The following is a 22,579-nucleotide window of genomic DNA, read 5'->3' as shown; positions in this document are numbered from 1 at the left end:
GATCTTTTAATCCGGATGAAAAAATAGAAGATTGGATTGAACATTGGCCCACTCGGTTTTCTTTTAAAAATTATTGAACAGCTCGGATCATCCGTGTGAGATCCGGAGTGAGCCCCACGTGCCCGTCGGTGCCCCATCAATAGGGGTTTGGTTGGTATGAGAGTAATTATTAGACAAGGAAAACTTATGGGGGACTTTTTGGCACGGTACTTTTGGTTGTTTTCACTTAACTTTTAACTATATTGAATAGTAATTTTAACATCACATAGTTCGGTTCAATAAGAGGAATCGGAAAGGTATAAAATACAGACCGAAGTTGAAAAAATTTCACATTAAACAACGAAAAAGACCTAAGACTTTCCTTTGGGTCTTTTTCGTTGTCTTTCTCTTAGATAATTAGGTGTTTGGGTCAGCTTACGTACACCTCGATTGATTACCATAAACCCATTGTCCATTAGCAGGGGTCCATTTGAAGCCAGAGCAAAATGAACCGTTTGTATCGATCTTAAAGGAGTTGATAGCACATTAGAGGTTTCATACCTGAGACCTTAGCCTTAGGATTTAGGAGGGAGGAAACCCTTGAGTCTCAGGTTTTGACTATTAAGCCAACCATTTGGATTTCATTTCTTTGTTTTTTACTAACTTTTTGTCAACTTTGGTTTATACTTTTGTACTTTTTCGATCACTCTTGTCAAGACGAACAATACAACGTAAAAAATTGCCCCAAATCTAATAATAGGAAGTAACAATAAATAAGACCGTACTAAAAAGTTACAAAAAAATTTAGGCCAAATGAGACCTCAGAAGATCACAATTTTCGTTTCATACACTCCATGCTGTATAAAATCTTGCCCATTAAATCTACTTCTCTTATTTTTTTTATAACCGAAAGTCGGGGTCAGCTTGCGCGCGCCTCGACTAATTCCAAATAAATATGAAAATATTCACTACTTACTAAACGGAAAAATGTTCATCAAACCAAATAAATATGTTTTTACTTCCCTATTGTTTTTAACATGCATATAAGTTTCACGATACTATGTTTTTTATTTGACCATCGAATTTCCAAGAAAAATGAAAATATTTTTGCACATGTTTACGGGTAAATATCCACTCTATTTTTATTCAAAAGATTTCAGGTGAGCTACAACTTGTCCACCCCAAGCTGTAGACTTGACTTTTCCTCTAAAAATGCAACAACTATGATTGATAAACGAGTCAAATTGCCAAACTTTCAGACTGAGGTCGCTTGTTGAAAGCTCGTTCGAGCTCGTTACAAGTTGGTTCGAGGTAGATTTTTTATACTCCTTACAATCAAGCTTGAATTTTGTGAAGCTCGTTAATATTTCAAATCAATTTTGAACAAGTTACTCGTTCAACATATTATTAAAATTTAAACTACTAGAGATTGGCTCGATTAAAGCTCATTTCAAATTCGTTCCCCTAATATCAAATCAAAATTGAATATAGTTTTTTCGAAGCTTTTAAGTCTTTAAATTAAACTTGAGCAAATCTACTGCTTGACTTGTTTATCAATCATAGCAATTGCATCGTAATAACGAATGCTGTTTTATAGCAGTTTCGTTTTTATCTCCTCTATGCAAACATCTAAGCGTGCGAGCTCTCTCTCTCTGTCTCCAAATAGATTGGACTTCGGGTTGGTGCTGTGCACCTCCGAGCCGTCGGATCGTGCATCCGACGGCTCGGATCTCATCTAGGCAACCAACGATCGAGAGCCGTTCATTGACGAAATGAGATTCGAGCTGTCGGATGCACGATTTGACGGCTCAAAGGTGCGCAACACGGTGCTGCGCACACCACTGCACAGCACCATCCCCATTCAAAATGGATCACCTAATTGCATGAGGTTCACATCCTATTACAACGACTTAAACATTTCATTTCTTAAGTCCTAACATGTAAACCATTGCAAGGTTTCCAGAAAGGCCAATCGGGTTCATCCTTCGGTTAGGATTATTTTGTCTGATATTGTTCATTTGGCTTGTAAGTTTAATTATGTTGTTGTTTCTAAGGTTCCAAGAACTGAGGTTAGAGCAGCTCATGCTCTAGCTAAATATGTAAATTATCAAGTTTAGTGTGTTTAATGTTACGTTTGTGGTTTGATCAAAAAACATAAAAATAAAATAAAACCAGTTTAATTGGACTTCGGTAGAAATTAAACAAATTCACTTGTCTTGCAAAAAATGTGCCGTTTTAATTTTCACTACTCGTCTAATGCTTTTATCAGGCAATTTAGTTATTCATATCTGATCAATCTCCCTTTTTTTTTTTTGCATGAATTATTTAGTTGTCATAATCTAAAAAATGAACAGCTTAATTAATTACTGAAATAGATTGCGAGACTCCGCGCTGTTGTTGGATGATGTATTTGGAAATTTGTGTCCGAGATGTGTTCAGGTAGCAAATTTCCCTTTCGTAAACACATACCACTTGCTAGCCAGTTAGTCCTAGATGATTGTGAGTTTTGTATCTTTGACAGTTACATGCCAAAGCATTTGTAGCCCCAAACTCAGCAAGTTGTGGCCGCAAAACCTAGTGGCTGAGCAAAAACCCCAAGTGACATGCTACAAGGGGATGCTGACTCAATTCCTGAAGCATATCCCAAGTTAAATTTCAGCGTGTTCTACTCGTGTGGACGTGGTGCATCGTCGCGTGGTGCCCCACAGAAATGTGATGGATAAGAGCATCTCCAACGACCAGCCATCCCTCCTGCCAAACCCTCAATATTGGCTCCATGCCAATTTTCAGTCTCCCAACGCCATGACAAACCCTCTGGCCAAATTTAGCCATTTTTTGTGGCTAAATTTGGCCGGGAAAATGGCCTTGGCCATTTGTGCCACGTAGGCTTCCCCTCCCATCTTCAACTACCAAATCCCCTCCCATTTGATCAACTACCAAATCATGGGAGCCCATACCTCCAGCCATGGAGATGCTGGATTTGTAAAAAAATCCCCTCCGTCCCCTTTTTAATGTCCAATATTTCATTTTGGACTGTCCCTTAATAAGTGTCAATTTTGTAAAGTTAGTGGGTAAAAGTTGGTATATTTCCCATTTTGTCCCTAAAAGTATATTCTATTTTGAAAAGTTAGTGATTAAAAATGTAATGATGATGTCTCCATAGAGGGTAAGTAGAGAAAGTGGAGGTAAAAGTTGATATGAAAGGTGTAATGATGATGTTTTCTTAATAAGTTGGAGTTACGAAGCGAGACACTTAAAAAAGGACAGAGGGAGTACATATTTTATTCTCGGAGAAAATTACTATTACCACTCAAAGGCGACACTTATAGATCTTCTTGTTGTCACATGAGGTAGATAAAAAAGTAGGTAGGAGAGGTAGATAAAAAATCAGGTAAAGACATGAAGTAAATAAAAACGTACGTAGGAGAGGTAAATAAAAAATTAGGTACAATCAACAAAATTAGGTAGGGGAAGGTAGATGAAAAAATTAGATAAAACCCTAAAATCGTGGTTAGAAGGTAGTTAAACAATAATTAAAGTATATAAAAAATTAATTGATATTTCAAAAATGAGTTAAAAAAAAATTGTTGGAAGATAGTTGAGGAAGGGTGCCAAATTTTGGCTCCCCTGCCACTGGAGCAGTTTGGCAATGTGGGTAAGGCAATATCTTAAAATAAAAGGAGTGCTAATTCTAAAACAGAAAATGAAGTTTCCTAAAAACTATATCTCATAAGCGAACCAAAACGGAGGAAAAAAAGAATTGGTTGGATTTTGCTGCTTGTCTGTAGAATTAATTCGCACTCCGCAAATTATTATCCACACTCAAAAAGTGGAGTAAAGAAATCAATTGCTTGTAAAGATTGATTTTCATACTCCACTTTTGGAGTTCAGATGATAATTTATGGAGTGCAAAATCAATTCCCATCAAAGAAAGATGATGACATATGATATGAGCGGGTGAAAATAACACTTTCCATTTCTGTTTTTCAACTTGTGTATTTAACAGCAATGCTGACAAGTGACAAAGGCTGTTTCCTAATTGACTGTCACTCGAGTACTATTTTAAGGACGAAAATGGGAGGAGGGATCACATGCTTGTAAGTTGTATACATGTTTTATTTTGGATTGTGATTTTGGCACTCCAAAAATTGATGAAGAGACTACAAAACTGAACAGTGTTAATACATAAAACGACGTCGTTTTGGAGCCCCTCCATCAATTTTTGGAGTGCTAAAATCAATTTCCTCTATTTTCAATAACAACTTTTCTTTAACTCAAGCATCCAAACCGACTTATATGCACATCTCGACTAATTCAGAAAGCTCAATTCCACCGACTACTTGGAGAGCTCAATTAAAACTAGAACAATTGTTTCGTATAGACGCTAATAATTCTATTGCATCAATCATTCACTTATTGAACTGATACATACTTCTTCTTTTTTTTCCCTATTAACACATAAACTAGTCTATTTTTCATACTCTCTCCGTCCTATTTTTTGTGTCAAATATTTCATTTTAGGCTGTCCCTTAATTAGTGTCTATTTTGTAAAGTTAAGGGGGTAAAAATTGGTGTATTGTCTATTTTGTCCCTAAAAGTAGATTTTATTTTGAAAAGTTAGTGAGTAAAAGTGTAATAATGATGGATAAGAAGGAAAAGTTGATGAAAAAGTTAATGTGAAAGGTGTAATAATGATATCTTTTTAATAAGTTGGAGTTACGAAGTAAAACACTTAAAAAGGAACGGAGGGAATAATATAACAACAAAATTTTAGCATAACCATTGGAGTCGGAGAAGGCCAAAGGTTCACTCGACTTTATGGTGCATTAAACTCATTTCGGTTCATTCAGGTCATGATTGATGAAAATGACAAGGCAGAGTGAATTATTTGTGAAGGCACTAGCGGATGGGATGGGGCAAGTAAAAGGACTCATGAGGCACATCAGCATAACTCACTTTCTTTTTCCCTACTGCTTGGAGTATTCGGGTTAGCTTTTATGTGTACTTTGACTAATTCTCTCCCACTGACCAAGTTCTGAAATTGAGGCCCCAAGCAAGTTTTGAAAATGGGACCTATTATCTTTTTTGTATATTAATTAGTTCTTCGACATAGGAAGCAAGATGCCTTGTGGTTAAGTGGCAAATTGGTTGTACTACCTCTTTAGTACCTTATGTCTTGAGTTCGAGCCTCAATACCATTTTTTATACTAGTTACAAAATTGTTGGCGTTAAAAATTGAAGAGGCCAAGAGTTGAACTCGCGATCCCATGCTTAAAACACGCGCTTCTAACCACCGTACCACATTTTCCTATTTGTAAAACACTTCACATACATAACATATTCCGCTATTTGGATGCCAAATTATTGAGCCAAAAACTAGAGGCCTTTGGCGGTCGTCTTGTGGGCCTAAGCCCAGAGCCGGGCCTACTCTCTGGTCTATCCAAAGATAAGCCATCCTCGCCGAGACTAGAGATTCACAAGAAACCTCTTTCTTACGGCCTAAAGTTAAGAATTGAACCTAATGAATTGTGTGGCGCAAACCAATCAATCAACAGAACCTGCACTTGGGTTAACATCAGCATAACTTTCGTGCTTGGGCCCAAAAGCCCACCCACGTGACATGGCCCACCTGGGTCAGGGTCAAGCTTCATACAGTAACAGTGTCACCACCAACTTGTGGTGGAGATGGATCGAAGTCTCGCCCAATTCACTCCTGGCACGACCCGATTTGTCGGTAGCATTGCTGGGTGTTAATGGAAGACACATGGGCTTGCACGTGATTACTAATCCTGAAAAATAAAAGCTTTATCCCAAAAACCAAAAAGAACAACGAGAGAGCAAAAGAAGCTGTAAAAATGTCCTTCTCATCTGGTTCATGTGAATCAGGAAGGGTTTTTTTATTTATTTTTGTTTTTGGTTTTTTTTTTTTTTTTTTGGGGGGGGGGCAATCAAATGCAGGCGATTGAAAAACCATATTTTGTCAAGATGGTTGTCTCATCTGCCTCTCTAATAGAGGTGTGAGTTCGAGCCCCACGGGGGGGCACAACTGGTGTCCAAGGCTATGGATAGCTTTTGGACTCCTTGTGTACAAACATACTAACTACTAACTCTTCCGATCCTGCTGATATATAAAGATAACAAAAAAAATAAAATAAAATTGCAGGCGGTTAATATGGTTGTCCATGATACCTGTGGTTAGTCATTCACAGAGAAATTAGCTTTAAAAAAGAAAAGGCCAACGCTTTTTTCATCGCTTTGAATGATAAAGGGCAACAAACTGAGATAATTGCTTTGATGATAAAGGAAAAAAACTGATGCGATTGCGTTCCTTTAAACAAGGACAGTTGTAGAGTTTAATAATTGAAGTCATAGATTCTAGCAAAATACGGAGTATAAAACTGACAAAAGTCAATCAAGTTAAGAACGCAAAAATTTTGTTCTTAAAAGAGAGAAGTTAGGGAAGAACACATTGATTGACAATCAATAGGTTTGCTTTCTTTACTTTTTTTGAAGCTTACAAGAGTAATTAATCGATGAGCGCCATCGTAGGATGTACTATGAGCCCCATCGTAGGATGTACTATGAGCTTTTTATATACTCCATATAATACAAGTGCGAGTTTCCAAAATCCAGGAGGCCACGTGCGCCATAGAGTCCCTAGTGTTTGTGGTGATAAACTAGCTAACTTATTACTCGTCTACGCGTTAAAGGTCTATTCAAGATTACCTTATTGCACAAACAAACTAATCTTAAATATTTTTCAAGCTCGTTAAGCTTCCAAAATCAACATTCCATATCTTTCTGTTGAAATCTAAAACTTTTAAATCACATGTAAGTAACTACTACATGTTCGACTCGTTTATCAGCTGCACTTGCATTTTATCAAAGGGGTACACCACGAAAAAATCTTCAATACAGCGATTGTTTGGAGTGCAATTTTGTTCACCCTCTTTAAAAGAGATTGAACATTACCCTCTATCTTATTGGTTAAAATGGTGTGGATCTCATCACTTGAAATGGTGTGGATCCCACCATAAAGTGATGTCATGCTTACCGTGCAATACACTTTTTGGTAAGCATGACATCACTTTGTGGTGGGATTCACATCATTTGAAGGAAGGTAATTTTCACCCTCTTAAGTGGAGGGTGAACAAAACTCAACTCGATTGTTTGTAACGCTTTCTCGCATGATGTGGGTCCAATGTATGCATAGGTTTCACACCATGCGAGAGAGACGTTACAAATAATCATTGCATTGAAATTTTTTCGTACCACGCGGCTGCGGGCTGCCAAACATAGCCAAACCAGCCAACGTATGACACACGGCTGACACCTGTCATGTAAGTATAACTGATTAGTATACCTTGTATAGTTGTATCCAATATGACTCAGCAGAAATAGTAAAGCTTTTGTAATGTTCCGGAGCCACAGAGCGAGTACTCAAAATCTAGTATACTCTGGAGAGTACAACAATATTTCCTCCTATAAAAAGCAGCCAAAACCATGTGGGCCCAAAAAGAGCCCCTACTCCTAGGGGCCTACTACCAGCACAGCCAACCATAAGAGATAACGCGACAACCTTCCTCACCACTCGTTTCCATCCACGTGTCGGCCCCTGATTCCCTCCATCCCACTTGTAAATTTGCCTACAGTTACCCCTCCCCCCCCACCCCTCTCCTCCCTCACAAGTAGCCCACGCAAAAAAAGGAAAACTAGAGAGGGAAAAAAAAAATGATGAAGGAGGAGAGTACCACTACTAGTGTTCTGGAATTGGGAAGCAACAACGGCAAGAAGTCGGCCCGCTCGCACGACCGTGCGTGGGTGTGCGAGGCGTGCGAGAGCGCCCCGGCGGCCTTCATCTGCAAGGCCGACGCCGCGTCACTTTGCGTCGCCTGCGATGCCGAGATCCACTCGGCCAACCCCCTCGCTCGCAGGCACCACCGAGTCCCTATTATGCCTGTAGCCGGATGCCTATACGGGCCCCCGGCCGTGGATCCATGCCTTGGGCCTGATGCCGATGACGGGTTCTTGACCCATGAGGGGGTCGACGACGAGGACGATCAAGATGAGGCATCTTCGTGGTTGTTGCTCAATCCAGTTAAGCATAACAATACTAATAACCAGACTGGTACTGGGTTTTTGTTCGGAGGAGAAGTGGTGGATGAGTACCTGGACCTTGAGGAGTACAATTCGGGTCAAGAGAATCATCAGTGCACAGAAGAGTACAATAACCAGCAGCAGCTGAAGTATGGTAATGTTGTTGTTCCTCAGAAACGCTATGGAGGTGATAGTGTTGTGCCAGTTCAGAGTGTAGATACAAAGGGTCAGATTCAGCAGCAGCAATATCTTAGTTATCAGATGGAGATGGTGGAGTATGAGAACCCCAAAACTGGGTATGGCTACCCTGCATCAATAAGTCACAGTGTAAGTTTTTCCTTCATCACAAAATTTCTCTTATGCTTTTCTTGCAATTCAAAAGCTGAAACTGATAACATACAAGTGGTATCATTTTACCAGTACTAGCTTCAATACTAGCTCTATGGTTAATTTCTAGGATTCATGGTTTATATCACCTCCAATATGTTTCCTTGCTGGCTTTTGTAATAGTTCATTTTCCTGCTTTTTTATTCGTTATAGTTCATTTCTAGGTTCATTTTCCTGCTTATTATATTCTTTTAACCAATTTAAAACCTAAATTCTATATTTCTAGGGGTTTAGGCAATGTTTTCTCCTCGGGTTATTTGGTTGAGCTCAGGAACTTAACACAAGTATTATTAAAATTTGGTTCAGCTGTCGCCCTCCCAAAGCACCTATTTTCTCTAAAAATCTCTAAAAATAGAGCTTTCTGAGTATGTTACCCTTTCATTCTAAAGTTTTGTAAAGAACAAAAGCGTTTTATCCTTTCAGTTTATTCTTCCCTTTATCAGCTCTTTTCCCACTTTTGTTATCCTTTCTTCTTAAAAGGGAGGAATCTATTGCCGTATATTTTCTTTTTCATCAGTATCCATTCCACACGCCGATCAATAAAAGAAAAAACACGCTTTCCACACTTTCCTTTTTTGTCAAAATTCAATTCTCAGGAAGTTCTAATCTTTGAACTGTCTGCTAAGCAACGCCTAATTTTGATGTTTTTGTTTGCCCAAGAGTTTGTTCATCTTATTATCATGTCCTTTCATCTCTACTTTATTCTGAGTTAATTTGTTGAATAACCCAAAAAGAAAGGTCTTGAGAATGTGTGTAAAGATAAGTCAAGCTAATCCTGTCTCATTAGTTAATTAAATTGACTAAACTACGAACAACAATTTGGGGGAATGTTGTTGTATGACTCAAATATCCCTCTTTTTTGCTATATTCCTTTAACCATTTATGAAGCCTAAAATTCTCGTTCTGTTTTGACAAATGGTGAATTTTGTGATTGTACAATCAGGTCTCCATGTCATCAATGGATGTTGGTGTTGTTCCAGAATCCACAATGAGTGATGTCTCAATTTCAAACCCGAGACCTCCCAAAGGGACAATTGAACTTTTCTCGAGCCCTCCTACTCATGTGGCTACCCAACTAACTCCCATGGACAGGGAAGCAAGAGTCCTAAGATATAGGGAGAAGAAGAAGACGCGGAAGTTTGAGAAGACAATTAGGTATGCCTCAAGGAAGGCGTACGCAGAAACAAGACCTCGGATTAAAGGCCGATTTGCAAAGAGAACAGATGTAGAAGTTGAAGTTGACCAGATGTTTTCCACAACACTAATGGCAGACGGTGGATATGGCATCGTTCCATCATTTTAAATCTGGAAACAAGGGCCTCGCACGCGGTGGTGCTGTTCGGGGGCTCTCTGAGAGTTACCAGCTACTATTTCTAAAGCTACGTTGTTACTGTATCTCCCTTAATCTAATTTGTTTGGCTAGTAATGGAAAATATGCTTACTAATTCTGTAAATTCTCTTCCTGTTTCTCTTCTCTCCTAAATGCCTGTATTCCTTAAATTTTGTTGATTAGTTCCATGAAATTCCAACAGCACTTTTGTGCTATTTTGAGTGAGATGAAAAGGCAAATAGATCAATACAGGTGGGGAAAATGAGGAGTCTGCTCTAAGTAAAGATGGTATATATCTAAAAAGATACAATACCTTGTTTTGAGGATAAAGAGCCAAGTCCAGCCACGTCGGAAGGAATAAAGGAGCTCCAATGGAAAAAACCTCACATCACCGGAAAGCTCTTCAACTCCCTTGTCTGTCGGGGATGGAAGTAGAGTTCGATTACCTTTATGCTTTATGCCAAGGTCCTTTGTACTTGGACATTGCACTTTTCAAATGAAACAGCCAATTCAGAAATTTCAACTAGCTAGTCCAAGTACTGGTTTTTTTTTTTGTCGGATAAAAAAAAAGGACTGTTTTTCCTAACGAGATTCTTACTTCTAAAAATATCAACTTTCGACAAGTATTTCAAAATAAAGTATGTTTCTTCAGCAATTATAAGCAAAAAAACAAAGTTTGGAAGGAAAGGTATGGCTAATATATATTATTTGCTGACAGAATTCGATGGCAAAAATCTCATTGGCCACGCAATAAAAACCCTAGTAGAATCATATCCAGAAAGCAAAGCATGTAATTCTCACTTGACCTCGTTAGGGTACATAAAATGCATACTGAAGAACTTCAGCTTTTATTTGTTTTATTCTACGTATCTGATTAGTTGTCCGATCACAACTCAAGTAGATTACCTTGTATTTACAACTTATTTATGCATCCCAATACCAGACCCCCTACCATAATAAAAAAATCAGGAACAACTGCAAGTTTGATTGGGTTTCAAATGAGACCCCCTATGAAATGTTTCTTACCATTGCTCGGTCAGAGATTGCGAACACTGCAACGTGTTAATCCTACTCATTTGCGTCCATAAATTTATCACTCTACTTGGGTTTCAAATGAGAACCAGTCAATCAGGATACAAAGGATTTCACCAGTAACAGTTACAACTAAAAGCGCATTAAGCCTCCGAGATCCGTATTGATAACAAGTTCACCATCCCCCTTTTGAAAGAAAGAGATCTTGTTTACTTTGCGCCTGCACAGGTTTACAGGCTCATACTCCACACAAGTTTCATTTATAGTAGACCATGCAAAGACTGCTATAAAATAAAATCTCGACATCACATTGCACACAGTATCCCAAAATTTATCACTATACAACTGCAAGTTTGATTGGGTTTCAAATGATAATCAGGCTACAATTAAATCGCATTAAGACTCCGAGATCCGTATTGATAACAAGTTCGATCCCCCCCCCCCCCCCCGCTCGAAAGAAAGAGATCTCGTTTACTTTACGAGTCATTTCCATGCAATCACAATAACCATTTTCCAAGTTTTTTGAACTTTAAGTTTGAGGCCTAAATGATACAACAAGGATAGGAACCATATTGATAAATAAAGTCAACCAAAACTGGAGAGGATACGATACCTTTTAGGAGGATAAAGCAAAGTTCCAGCAGTCCAGGCAGAAAAGGAGTAATAAAGGAGCTCCAAGAGAAGAACATCGCATCACCAGAAACCTCTGTAAATCCTCCATATGCTATTAGAGCTTAGATTAACTTTCTGCTTTATACCATGGTCTTTCCTACTTGAAATTTGCTCTTTTCAAACAAAATAGCCAATTCAGCAGTGCCAACTGGCTAGTCCTGGTGCTTCTTTTTTCCACTGAAAATTCAGCATGGGATTCTTGTGTTAGTTGAATCAATGTTCCCACACCAAACATAAGCAAAAGCAATCCAAGTCTGCGCAAAGAGGAAGGAATGGATATTCAAATATCTGCTGACAGTATTCTACTTTACTTTGGCATTCGGCTTAATACGATATCATAATATCCACGAAGGAAAGCATGTAAAATATACCTGATACCACAATTAGGGTAAAGAACCAGTACATAAAGAATTTTTTGTTTGTTTCGGTCCAAGGTATCTGTCATATCACAGGATCATCAGAGCTGCATTACTTTGTTTACTCCCAAGCAATTGATTAGCAAGTTGATAACATAAGTTTTACTCTTTATATATAAAAAATAAAACTTACTTATGCATCCCTGCTAGACCCCTCCCAAATTACAGAATTTAATTTTGTTCATCCTCCTTAAAAGAGGTGAACATTACCCTCCTTCCTATTGGTTTAAATGATGTGGATCCCATCACCAAGTGACGTCATGCTTATCAAAAAGTGTATTGCAGGGGCGAGACCTACACCATTTCAACCAATAAGAGGGAGGGTAACGTTCACCCTCTTTTAAGGAGGGAGAACAAAATTGCACTCCACATTATAGGATAAATGAAAAATTGAAGTCCAACTTCTTGGCTTGGTGGATTTAATTTAAAACCATGCCGATCTAGCTAATATTCTATTTTTTAAACTAAATGTGGATATCCTCGACCTTTACATAAAGCTAAGGGTATTTTTACTGCAATAATTTTATCGACTTTCACTTACAATTGACTAAGTTTGGAAGGGCAGGGGGGGGGGGGGGGGGGGGGGGGGGGGGGGTGGGTGGGCGCGGCTGACTCTATAGCAAATATGTTCTCCCTTGAATTTGTAAATATAATCTTCATGTTATAGTAGATATCTAACATGGAATATTATAAATATGCTCTTCATGTAAAGCCACCACTTATTCAAAGTACTATAACTATACTGTTATTTTAGCCCAATATTTGCTATTTCTTCCCCTTGAATCCTTGATAATGGAAATTGGGGCCTAAAGAACCGGCCAGGAAGTGATTGCTTAACATTGTATGGTCTTTGTTTCAAAGTTGAAACACTACACGGAGTTCATTCTACTCATTTAAATTTACTTCTACCTAACGTTTCTTGAATACACTGGAATGCCTTAAGATCTCAGCATCACACCACAAAGTCCTCGTAATACGGGCTTTATCTAACAAACTTGATACTGTCCTGTCCTAAGAATGAAAAATGTACAGCAAATTGCATGTTTTTGTGGATGCAAAGTTCCTTTAGAAAAAAAGAGGAAAAGACAAGAAAATGTGGAAAATTCCCTGTCAACGACGAAGCACACTACGGCGCTAATGCTTGATACCAAGTGTTTGCTGTAGACATCATCTCAGTCTGGCTGAGCTTTTTGCTTTGAGGTCCTCCTGAATCCAGGGACCTTTCAGTATCCATTACTAAACAGCCATTTGCCAAGCATCAGTTCTTTTTCCCCACTTAGTAAGCACTAAGAACCTTCCTGTTATCGATTTCATTCCACCACTGGAAAAGGTCAGCAAGTGGACTGCAGATAGTGAAAGGGATATTCTTCCTGCAAGTGCTTGATTTCCAAATAGAAGAATTTGGCCTTTGGATGCTAGGAAAAGAGAAGCTAAAGTGCATGGAGGTACTCAAGTGAAAGGGTCATCAGTAATCTTTAAAACTAAAGTACATGGCACTTTTTCAATCTGATATGCACAATCGAAGCCACGCTAAAGGACCAGGTAAGATTCTGCAAAGATTTGTGCTAACTTACTAACTAAGATTGTGGCAGATATTTATTTTCCGTGCCTACTATATAAGGCTTAAGTTCTTGGATTTGAACTGCCCTAATAAGCTGCACCAGACAGCAAGCAAGGGTCATTTTCTTATCCGTAAGGCATTAGTTTTTTCTTCTTCACCAATTCACTCGATTGGAGGCTTCAGTAGGATATTGAGGAGTGAAATTATCAGTTTTGTTATGCTCAGTTTGGTCTTGAAAAGACTTGGGGACTACCCAGCTAACATACACATGATATAACCCCTTATACTCAGGAATCAGTGAAGTCACTGCTACAACTTACTAGGCTAGTAACATTAGTCAACTCACAGTGCTCTTGTATAGTTACCGTGGACCAGTCACATGAAACATGCTCTGCCATTTGAGCACAACAAAATCCACGATTCACTTACACCATGTGATTTATAAAAAAAAAATTTAACTTCCTATCATCTAATTATTCTTTGTGCACCCACCAAATACTGTGCTCGCCAATCTTTTTTGGACATGACTGTGCTCAGGTCAATACTACCCATCTGGGCGACAGTACTACCCATTGTGTCCCCTTGTTTTACTTTTACCCCATTGATAATCTTAGTTTTCCAACTGTTGCACACTCATCTGTCCTAACACATGAATCATGAAATTCCAACTGTTGTACACTCATCTGTCCTAACACATGAATCATGAAATTCCAACTGTTGCACACTCATCTGTCCTAACACATGAATCATGAAATCTTTTACGAACACTTCACTATTTGTTGACTTCTAATACGATTTGCTACAATAACCAAACCAGGAAATGCTATTGAAAATATAGGAAAACAATTATCACAGCTCCCTCCTGCCATCTTGCAAGCCCATTCAAGCTTTACATAATCATATTTTAGAGCTAGTCCACCCCACAGTCATTTGTCTTCAGCATATATTTTGGCAAACCATTGCCATTTGTTGATGCCAAAATATGGCAATGCCATTTTTGGTGCTAAATTTGGCACAAATATTGAATTGGCGTTTCTCCCACTTAATCTGAGCCATTGGATTTGTTTTAAAAAATGAGATGAGTTTAATCCAATGGTCTGGATTTAAGATTGTGCCAAATGGCACCGAACCAGCATTGGAAAAATGCTATAGTTTTTTTTTCTTTTTGACACTGTAGCAAGCCAAAAAAAGAAGAAGATTTGGTAATGTCATTTTGACACTGTAGCAAGCCAAAAAAATAGCTTTGGCAATACCATTTCAGTATTAGCTACCCTCAGTAGTTGGGGATTAAGTGGTTATTGACCTAATTATGTTTACGTGGATTGATCCAAATTTCTCATGGCCGTCGACGAAAAAAATCCCCTTATGAGTTTGAAACAGGTAAATTATTGGCCTGGGGAGGACCAAGAACTACAAATTCGCAAACCCAAGAAGAGTAACTGGTGAGTGTCAGTGACCTAATTATGTTTATGTGGATTGATCCAAATTTCTCATGGCCGTCAACGAAAAAAATCCCCTTATGAGTTTGAAACAGGTAAATTATTGGCATGGGGAGGAACGAGAACTACAAATCTCGCAAACCTAAGAAGAGTAACTGGCGAGACAGAGAATCGATAAATCAACCATGCAAACTGATGTCATCGAAATAGCGTTACACTATTAATTACCTTAATCAACAGTAAGAGAAATCACATGAATTCAGAAAATCTAAAAGCAATTAAGAAACGGAAAACGTACACTGTGAGTTTCCAGATTCAGAGACGTGGCGACTCAGAATCAAACTCATGCTAATTACTCCGTAACAGACAAACATACATAGAAAATCAATTACCGAAGAAGTGTGCATACAATAAGTCGGAAGAAAGATCGGTAGAGAGAGAGAGAGAGAGAGAGAGAGAGAGAGAGAGAGAGAGAGAGAGAGAGAGAGAGAGAGACCTGAAGCCCGCCGGCGGGAAGGTGAGAGGGGTGAACTGTAAAACTGAGAATTTGTCCGTTCATTTCTTGTTGGGCTTTTTCAGTGGTTAGTGGTTTGATATACTTTCTAATGGGCTAAACGGTCTGGGCTTTTATTACTGGTTGGTTCGGATTTCGGGCCGTGATCCATTAGTATTGGCTCTGTTTGGAACTTGGGGATGGAAAGAGAAAAGCAGAGAAAATAATAAAGAGGGAAAGTTTAGAAGAAATTGGTGAGAAAATTGAACTTGTTTTTTTTGTACTTTTCCATCTCTTTTCTCTAGAAAACAAAGCAATGGAAGAATTTTTTTACTCGGCCTAGTGCTGTCGAAAAGTACCACTTCTCCATTCCCTTAGATTCGCCAATTCAAGGTCAATGGATTCGTCACAAAGACTAATAAACATGTTTGCTACGACTACGAACTTTTGCACCAATAATCGTTTTAAAAGTTCAGATTAAAAAAAAATCGTAAAGACTCTCTTAAGATATGAGAGAATTTATATAATCGTATTCATGTATATGTGTCATCCGTCATCCCCCTGCTAATCATCAGAACCTAAAATACACAATCAATGGTCTATCATCAATCAATGCCGGGCTTGGTGGGTGGCATGTATATGTGTCATCTATATCAATGCTCTTGATTGCATGTAGTACATAATAGGAAAATAGTTTTTGTACTTTTCTTTTATCCTCTGCACTCTAATTATTATTATTTTTTGTTTTTGTTTTTATTCACATAAAGTTATAAAGCTATCCTTGCTTATGAATTCACTTTTCAAATAGAAGACATTTTGGTCATTTCAAGTGAATAAAGACATTAAAAAAAAAAGGAGTTTAAAAAGATAAAATGGAAATACAAAAATCATTTCACTTTGTAATGGTATAATAATTGTGCACAGCTAATTCCCCTTCATCAATTGTGAAAGGTCATGAGATAATTAAGCCAACAACTCAACCAATATAATAAATAAACACATCATAGTGAAGATATAAAAGAAACAAAGGAAACACACTTTTAAGGAAAGAACACCCAACACATGTGGAAAGATTCGAATTTCTAATCTTGTATTATGATGCAAGAATCCTACCAACTGAGCTAGTCCCAGTTGATACATGGGTATTACTTGTTTTTGGTATTCCTTCTCCCTATTTTGTATTAGAACAACGTAAAAGACTAAAAAAGGTCAGGGACTGTCGTGGGATTAGGGAGGATGTGATGTTACCAGAGGCGGAGAGGTACCGAACGTAGGGGTGCCAAAAGTATACATACATCACGCAGGTCTCACTTTTTGGTTGTACGTGCAAATAATTTAAATTGTTCATTAATTTTAAATTAAATTTTCAATGAACTTAGCAAAAAATAAGCTCAACTAGTTATGAGTAAGTGGATGATAATCTTTCAAGTTTCATTTAAAAGTTTTGAGATTATTTCTATGGGACACAAAAGTGGATCCTGTGTCCCTATGTATATTTCCGGTACCCTTATTTGGGTACCAATGGTTGGATTTGGGGCAAGGGGGATGCTGCCAAGCGCCCCCTGCAAAGTGGGTGCCAAGCGACCTTTCATTTTGGCAATTCTCGGCTCGGATTTGCATCCCGCTCAGATTTAATTTGAGCCATTTGTATCGAGATAAAAGACCGAATCTATCGCTTGGTACCGCTTTGCAAGAATATCGCTCGGCAGGATCCCACCCGGATTCAGGTGAGGCCGACTTCCACGTCAAAGTGTTATGGTTTGACAGTAGTTATTCCTTTTGTTCACCTCATCATCATTTCGATACCAACATGATCAGATTAGTACATTATGTGAGAGTAAAAAAGAAAAGAAAAGAAATCAAATAGAGTAGTAGTTGTCGATGATTCTATTGGAGATTAATTTACCAACTCAACGAGTCTAAAAAAGGGAACTGACATCACATGAGCAAAGCTGTAGCGGGCCGGCCGGCTGTGGCCTGACACTCCCGGACTCGGGGATCCAGCGGCTAGGGCCGCACTGTTGGAACTATAGGACGCCAAAACTACATCGTTTTGGCGCCAAAGGAGGATGCCACCAAAGCCAAACTGAGCCAAGGAAATAAACCAACCTCAGTGTTGAGAAAAAAATTACGTGTTCCAAATTTCAATCCGTTTGAATCGGTGGGAAGATTTTATTTTTTTGATCATTTTATCATAAAGGGGTCATAATTAAATTTTGACTTTTGACTCTAGGGCTCTCGTTGATTAACCCTAAGAAAATCGTAAAATCAAATATCTCTTAAGGCTAATCAATGAGAGCCTCAAAATTTAATTATGACTATTTAGGATAAAATGATCAGAAAACTAAAATCTTTCCACCGGTTCAAACGGATTGAAATTTGGAACACTTAATTTTTCAACCTCTTTAGACAGTTTATATATTAAAAATATGGTTAAAAAATTAAGTGTTCCAAATTTCAATTCATTTGAACCGGTGGAAAGATTTTAGTTTTATGATCATTTTATCCTAAATGGTCATAATTAAATTTTGACTCTAGGGCTCTCGTTGATTAGCCCTAAGAGATATTTAATTCTACGACTTTCTTCGGGCTAATCAACGAGAGCCCTAAAATACTTAATTTTTTAACCATATTTTTTAATATATAAACTGTCTAAAGATGTTGAAAAATTAAGTGTTCCAAATTTCAATCCGTTTGAACCGGTGGAAAGATTTTAGTTTTCTGATCATTTTACCTAAATGGTCATAATTAAATTTTGACTTTAGCTCTCGTTGATTAGCCCTAAGAGATATTTGATTTTACGACTTTTTTAGGGTTAATAAACAAGAGCCCTAGAGTCAAAATTTAATTATGACCCTTTATAATAAAATGATCAGAAAAATAAAATCTTCTCACCTATTCAAACGGATTGAAATTTAGAACACATAATTTTTTTTCTCAGCACTGAGGTTGGTTTATTTCCTTGGCTCAGTTTGGCTTTAGTGGCATCCTCCTTTGGTGCCAAAACGACGTAGTTTTGGTGCCCTATAGTTCCAGCAGTGCGGCCCTAGCCTCTAGATCCCCGAGTCCCTGTATCGTGCTGCGCACTTCTAAGCCGTCGGATCTCATCTCGGCAATGAACGACTCTCGATTGTTGGTTACCGAGTTGAGATCCAAGCCGTCGGATGGTGTATCCGATAACTCGGAAGTGTGCAGCATGATAACTCACCGCAAAGCACCCAATTCTCCAGAGGAAGGAATTCTTTTAATAACTATAAACCATAGATTTGCCGTAGTCTGCTTAAACAACAACAGAATCACAAAAGTGGTTTTCCCCCCTGTATAATTCAGGTTTCCCTTATTTTTTAGTCTATGTACCAAAATCATGGGTAATCAGTGGTTGGCTTAGTCAAGTTTTGAGTATAATAGTTGCACTTATCAACTATTTTTGGTCTCTAAGAATGTGTCAAGTCGATCTTACAGAATCTATTGACCAATCAATTAATTGTTCTTGCCATCCCACAGCTAGCTGAATCCGTGTTTACTATCAGGTAACGAAAATGACAACATTGCAATCCATATTACTAGTAAATTGTAAAGATCAATAGTCGGTACATAAATATATTGTAGAGGGATGATTTTAAAATACTGTATTAGGTAAAGATCAAAAAATTAAATACATAAAAAAGCAGAATACATTAAAATGACAAATAATGAAGGCAGATGGATGTATTGGGTTAATTGGGAGGGGGAGCGTACCGCCATCTTTCATTTAAGTTTAAATGATTACACAAGCACAATAACTTATGAGTTTGCAAGTTGTTTTTAAGGTATTACTTAGAACATAAATTAATAAAACTTGGATGGTGGAGCCAAATCTTTTTGGATTGTCAGTTATAGAAATTGGATTACATGCACAACAGATTATCTATCAGTTAAAAGTATTTGGGAAAAAAACCGAAATGGTCCCTGTATTTAAGTGTTTGTGCCAACTTGGTCCCTGTAGTTGTAATTGACTCGATTTACACTCTGTACTTTCTATTTTGTTCCAATTTGGTCCAATTGCTAACTGTCGTTAGTCCGCCGTTAGTTCTTTTAAAACAAGACAAAAATAAGCCAATAAAGACAAAAATAAGTCAATAAGTCAATTTTTTCGTCTTTATTAAAAAAAATGAATTTCGATGGTAATTTTTTACTTTTTAGGTTCCTCTCGTCATAACGACGCAATAATCTCCGAAGACAAAAAATTAACAAATGCGAAAAAAATTGAATAAGGACAAAAAATAAGCCACTTGACTTATTTAGCCGAACAACCCATGAGTTCATGTAATATTCTGACTTTTGGATATGGTTCTTTATCATGTTATGACTTTTGGGCATGGTTCTATATGCATTTTTAGTACTATGCAGAAAAATAAGACATCTCAGTATTTGTTCACAAGTTGAACAGGTAGACAATACCAGTGGTTATGTTACCTCATGGCTGATCATAAAAATGCTGAATTGGAGGGCAATTTTTTGCAGAAAACTATGACCAAATTTCTTCTCAAGTGCCTCCTTATCAATGGAGAATGGAAGAATGAGTTGTGTTTTGGTTCAGAGGTATATTAGGTAGGCCTGTGCAAAAAATCCGTTCACCCGCGGACCCAAACCGACCCGACTCGAAGGGTCTCAGACGGGGTCGAACATGTGGTTCGGAAGAGTACAGGTTTATTTTCTGTTAAAAATCAGATTTTGGTTCTAGGTCCGGGTTGGTGTGTTTCTTACCCGACCAAACCAATTCATAAAGATTAATTCAATTTTTGGTCGGACCCAACCCGACGTAAAGAATCGGGCTCGCAGACAGTTCTTACCCCTTTTCGATTCGGTTTGCGGGCCTAAAACATTTGTTACCCGACATGTTTGGTCGAGTTCGGGAGCAAACCCGACCCGCCCGAACCGTGCACATCCCTAATATTAGGGTAAGAGGGGAATGAGAGAATTACTGTTTTAATCCCAAAAAAGGGAGCCATTTGATTTTGCTATTGAAAGGACTAACAGCGAACTAACGGCGGTTAGTAATTAGACCAAGTTGAAACAAAATGAAAAGTACAGAGTGTAAATCGAACAAATTACAACTACAGGGACTAAGTTGACACAAACACTTAACTACAGGGACCATTTCAGTTTTTTCCCCAAAGTATTTCATCATCAAAATAAAACTTGGGTGGTGGAAAATTATATTTTTAGGCCTCAAGGTCATATGACCCGTCGTGTAAAATCCTCAATCCGTCACTGCTTATACGCCCCTCTCAATTTTGCATTTATCAAAAGATTCTGCCATTATTCAGTCATGGTTTCTGCAATTAATACTCTCTCTCTCTCTCTCTCTCCAATCGAACCAATTCCTACAACACAAATCTTATGTGTGGCCCGTGATCCTCGATCTTTGTTCCTCCGCTGGTGGCTTGATGGTTATTGAGACTTCTTCTCCTAGCCTGTACAGGGAGCGCACGACTGAGACCTGGTCGGGGGTTGCCCGGCAAGGCCCTCCGGCGAGAGGATAAGTATGTGCAAGTAGAAAGGGAAGAGACTAGGGTTTGAGTGGGTAGTCGCGTGTATGAATGCATACCATTTTAGGGTTGTCATCCTTCAATATTTATAGAATCCCCTTAGCTTGCTCCCCAAGTACGGGCATGCGCCTTGCACAGACTAGGTGACGTGGTCGTGACGTCACCGGATGAATTTGGTAACCGTTTTGGTGTGAGCTGGCACATTCCACGTGCGCTCATGATTATCCTTTGGTGTAACCGCCTCAGCACACGGGGCGACACGTGAGTGTGCAGGTGGCCGAGCCCGTAAAATCGCGGGGGTAGCCGAGCCTGAAGGGACTTTGGGCCAGGCAAAAATCGTCTACAGGGCCACCTCCCAAAGGTGGCCGAGCTTGACATGGTTCTTTCCGTTGCTGGACGCAAAGCGAAGGCAAAGCCGACGATCGGCATGTCTCGGCGTAGCCGAGCCCCGGCGAAGCCAGAGTTGAGTTCGGTCCGCTACACCTTACCCTCCAACACAAAGGTTACATGGTTGCTGAATCCATAATTTTGGTACGTTTTTTATGGCAGTATTTGTTGGCGAACATGATAATTACTTATTTTTTTTGTGAGAAAAGGAGTGTAAAGTAGTACACCATAAAGGTTGAAGGGGTTTGGTTGAAGGGGTTTCTGCAATTAATACTCTCTCTCTCTCTCTCTCTCTCTCTCTCTCTCTCTCTCTCTCTCTCTCCAATCGAACCAATTCCTACAACACAAACCTTATGTGTGGCCCGTGATCCTCGATCTTTGTTCCTCCGCTGGTGGCTTGATGGTTATTGAGACTTCTTGTCCTAGCCTGCACAGGGAGCGCACGACTAAGACCTGGCCGGGGGTTGCCCGGCAAGGCCCTCCGGCGAGAGGATAAGTATGTGCAAGTAGAAAGGGAAGAGACTAGAGTTTGAGTGGGTAGTCGCGTGTATGAATGCATACCGTTTTAGGGTTGTCATCCTTCAATATTTATAGAATCCCCTTAGCTTGCTCCCCAAGTACGGGCATGCGCCTTGCACGGACTAGGTGACGTGGTCGTGACGTCACCGGATGAATTTGGTAACCGTTTTGGTGTGAGCTGGCACATTCCACGTGCGCTCATGATTATCCTTTGGTGTAACCGCCTCAGCACGCGGGGCGACACGTGAGTGTGCAGGTGGCCGAGCCCGTAAGATCGCGGGGGTAGCCGAGCCTGAAGGGACTTTGGGCCAGGCAAAAATCGTCTACGGGGCCACCTCCCAAAGGTGGCCGAGCTTGACATGGTTCTTTCCGTTGCTGGACGCAAAGCGAAGGCAAAGCCGACGACCGGCATGTCTCGGCGTAGCCGAGCCCCGGCGAAGCCAGAGTTGAGTTCGGTCCGCTACACCTTACCCTCCAACACAAAGGTTACATGGTTGCTGAATCCATAATTTTGGTACGTTTTTTATGGCAGTATTTGTTGGCGAACATGATAATTACTTATTTTTTTTGTGAGAAAAGGAGTGTAAAGCAGTACACCATAAAGGTTGAAGGGGTTTGGTTGGTGGGTTTTCTAGATAAGAGGAGTCACGTAATAAAAGTGATATATGAAGGGATCTCGGTATAATTTACCCAATTTTCACACCAAAAAAAAAAATGGAGTAGAAAACTAAGGATA

General features: G+C 39.0%; 1 protein-coding gene and 1 long non-coding RNA gene across 5 annotated transcripts; one reads left to right on the top strand and one right to left on the bottom strand.

Annotated features, from left to right (window-relative positions):
* Positions 1–7,652: 7,652 nt before the first annotated feature.
* Positions 7,653–9,917, top strand: LOC131336012 (zinc finger protein CONSTANS-LIKE 2-like). Its single transcript, XM_058371619.1, has 2 exons — positions 7,653–8,403; positions 9,407–9,917. The coding sequence occupies exons 1-2, from the start codon at positions 7,711–7,713 to the stop codon at positions 9,764–9,766; spliced, it is 1,053 nt and encodes a 350-aa protein (XP_058227602.1). The 5' UTR covers positions 7,653–7,710; the 3' UTR covers positions 9,767–9,917.
* A 35-nt stretch (positions 9,918–9,952) lies between these two features.
* Positions 9,953–15,629, bottom strand: LOC131336013 (uncharacterized). 4 transcript variants are annotated; one of them, XR_009202722.1, is made up of 3 exons: positions 15,410–15,628; positions 11,439–13,283; positions 9,953–10,281 (listed from the first exon to the last, which is right to left on the bottom strand). It is a non-coding gene; the product is annotated as an uncharacterized LOC131336013 (long non-coding RNA). The 4 variants fall into 4 exon arrangements; XR_009202723.1 differs by having other exon boundaries at positions 9,954–10,209; XR_009202725.1 differs by having other exon boundaries at positions 9,954–10,281; positions 11,439–13,211.
* Between the last annotated feature and the right edge of the window lie 6,950 nt (positions 15,630–22,579).

Source organism: Rhododendron vialii, chromosome 8a (assembly GCF_030253575.1).
Source record: "Rhododendron vialii isolate Sample 1 chromosome 8a, ASM3025357v1".
In the NCBI taxonomy this organism is placed as follows: Eukaryota; Viridiplantae; Streptophyta; class Magnoliopsida; order Ericales; family Ericaceae; genus Rhododendron; species Rhododendron vialii.
Note: the sequence above shows the minus strand (reverse complement) of the source record. Positions and strands in the feature narration are given on the sequence as shown.

Excerpts from the sequence above, each read along its gene's own strand:
- LOC131336012 (XM_058371619.1), top strand. The coding sequence starts at position 7,711 with ATGATGAAGGAGGAGAGTACCACTACTAGTGTTCTGGAATTGGGAAGC. Across the intron at positions 8,404-9,406 it reads CTGCATCAATAAGTCACAGT|GTCTCCATGTCATCAATGGA; the intron begins GTAAGTTTTTCC and ends TTGTACAATCAG.